We start from the raw sequence: 2,500 nt of genomic DNA, 5'->3' as shown, positions 1-2,500 counted from the left end.
CCACCGCGACTCGGCGTCATTTTAATAATTTCATGAACGTTCGCACTCCTGCACGTTTCTCTGCTTAAGTAAGGGGAGGAGAGTGTAATGGAACCCTAGAGAGGAGGAAGAAGAGCGGGGCAAGGAAGGGGACAAGGAGGAAGAGGAAAAGATCAAAAGAAGGAAGAGTCGGAAGAGGAGGAGGATGAGGAGGAGGAGAGGTGAGAAGGCAATGGAGGTGGAAGTCATGCGACAGGGGTTCGGATGGAAGAGAACGAAGGTTAAAAGAAGGGAACCTACTAAGGCAGGGTGGGAGGCAGTCAGGGAGGAAGTGGGAATTGTAGCAGAATTGGTAGCTGTAAACAGAAGAAGTAACGAAAATTCTCTCTCTCTCTCTCTCTCTCTCTCTCTCTCTCTCTCTCTCACCCGGCAAGGTCCTTGGGGTTGTCTGAGCCACAAGTGACGTCACGGTCTGGTGTTGCATCATCACTAAAGTTGCCACACGTCGCCACTCCGCCACCGCCACTATCGCTGCCACCATCGCCTCCAAAAAGCGGGTGTCGTGAACCTTAATAAACTCAGCCGCCCGCAAACTAATTACTTCTACTCGGATAGATTAACCTCATCAACTTGTCGGTGGTAACAATTAGCAGGTCATTCTGGACGCGGGGGAGCTGCAATCTCGGCAGCGGCGGCAACAGCGCTGCTGCGGTGGCCGCGGAAAACAAGCCGGTGGGAAGACTGTGTTATCAGGAGGTGAACGCCGCGGCAGCTTTAAATATAATCGATACCTCTAACCTGCCGTGATCTATGCCACTGTCTCCCGCGGCTCACACACCATAAAGCTCTTAACCAGGGGAGCTGCGGCGGCCTCTGCTTCACTTTCCTCTTCACTACCCCTATCCAAGCCCCTTCAGGTAGGCTGCAGGGACACTTGGCAATCCTCCCTTCTCTTCAAAACACCCAGCTGCCTCTGCTTGCTTTTTCTTTCTTTCCTGCTTTTCCCACGGAAGCTCAGGGGTGTGTATTTACTTATTTCGGGCTCCAAGTCCCCTGCTCTGTCCTCGTTCCGCTCCAGCCATGCAGCATTAATGTGTTGCAGAAATGGTTTCTTCCATGGTTTCCTTACACTGGGTACAGCGAACCTTTACTCTACAGATCAGCTGTATTCTACCACTTGCTTCCACCTTGATTCTCCCCAATTAGTTTTTCCGTCCGTCCGTCTGTGTGTGTGTGTGTGTGTGTGTGTGTGTGTGTGTGTGTGTGTGTGTGTGTGTGTGTGTGTGTGTGTGTGTGTCATTCGATTAGTTTTCCACTGGCAACATTTATCATCGACTGGTTCCCCTTATCATTTCATTCTTATTTATCATTGTTTGCGTTTACGATTCTCTCTCTCTCTCTCTCTCTCTCTCTCTCTCTCTCTCTCTCTCTCTCTCTCTCTCTCTCTCTCTCTCTCTCTCTCTCTCTCTCTCTCACACACACACACACACACACACACACCAGCAGGGACGGGGTGGACGTGTGCCTGTAAGGTGTCATGGCGGTTAAGCCAATTGTTGAAAATAGTCCTGCTTACGTCATCACCACGACTGTATTTTAAAATCAGTAATGGTTCATTTCCACTCTGCTTTTTTGTCTGTCTGTTTGTGCAATTATGCTGCTGTTGATGTTCTGTTCCTATGAGGTGCAGAAGCAAATTGCAAGGATGTACCTACGCAAAATGTAAAATCATATATGTAGAATAGTACGTCAGAATCAAGTAAATGTTATATGAATGAGTATGAATTGTCTGATTAAACATGCTTATTTGGTTCGGAAAAGACTGCACGTTCATTTCTTCCTTCTTCAAGGGTCTTAGTTTGGCTGCGATTTATATTAAGGTTTTCCTTTTTACACTTAATTAAAGGACTACTGTACATGTTAATTCTTTCACAAATGAGTCTTACACATTGTGTAGAAAGCCAGACAAGTTTGAATGTCGTCTGGGTGATCCCTTCATCATCATCTGGGTCAGACGAGGTATTTACAGCACCTTTCCTACTCCAACAACACATGTAGCACCCAGACGCACCTTTAGCCCGCCAACAACATTCCCTACCCCACCAACACACTTCACCCACCCAGACGCACGACCTACAGCCCGTCCTACCCCACCCATCCACACAGACGCTTCTTTTGCTCTTCCTGCCTACTCTCCCTGCATTCAGACTCCTCAGCTGTCAGTCCCACCCTCACTTCGAAACTAAGCACAAGTATTCTTTCATTTAATCCACCGTCCCGCAACTTTTTTTTTTTTTTTACAGTATCCAGATTGCCGCTTACTCAGGCCCTTGAAGCCAACACGAGACAGTCAAGGAAGGTACAGAGGGAGTGACTGATGTCTTCCGCTAAGGGGCTGATGATTATCTGGGACAGTGAGGACAGACAGGTGTCAGGCACTTACCGGTACTGCCCCGCCCGACTCGCCTTGCATCCTGCCTTACCTGTGGAGAAGGAAAATCACAATATTATTTCCTGCTAC

At 48.3% G+C, this 2,500-nt stretch overlaps 1 protein-coding gene across 2 annotated transcripts in view; it reads right to left on the bottom strand.

The window, feature by feature from the left end:
* The window catches only part of LOC135100677 (uncharacterized), a 52,149-nt gene that overhangs the window by 49,472 nt on the left and 177 nt on the right, over positions 1-2,500 (bottom strand). For both annotated transcript variants that reach the window (XM_064003823.1, XM_064003824.1), the window contains exon 2: positions 2,423-2,462. In XM_064003823.1, the coding sequence (XP_063859893.1) occupies positions 2,423-2,462 (40 nt within the window). The remainder of the gene's footprint in view (positions 1-2,422; positions 2,463-2,500) is intronic.

The sequence above is a fragment of the Scylla paramamosain genome, chromosome 5, assembly GCF_035594125.1.
Source record: "Scylla paramamosain isolate STU-SP2022 chromosome 5, ASM3559412v1, whole genome shotgun sequence".
Taxonomy (NCBI): Eukaryota; Metazoa; Arthropoda; class Malacostraca; order Decapoda; family Portunidae; genus Scylla; species Scylla paramamosain.
Note: the sequence above shows the minus strand (reverse complement) of the source record. Positions and strands in the feature narration are given on the sequence as shown.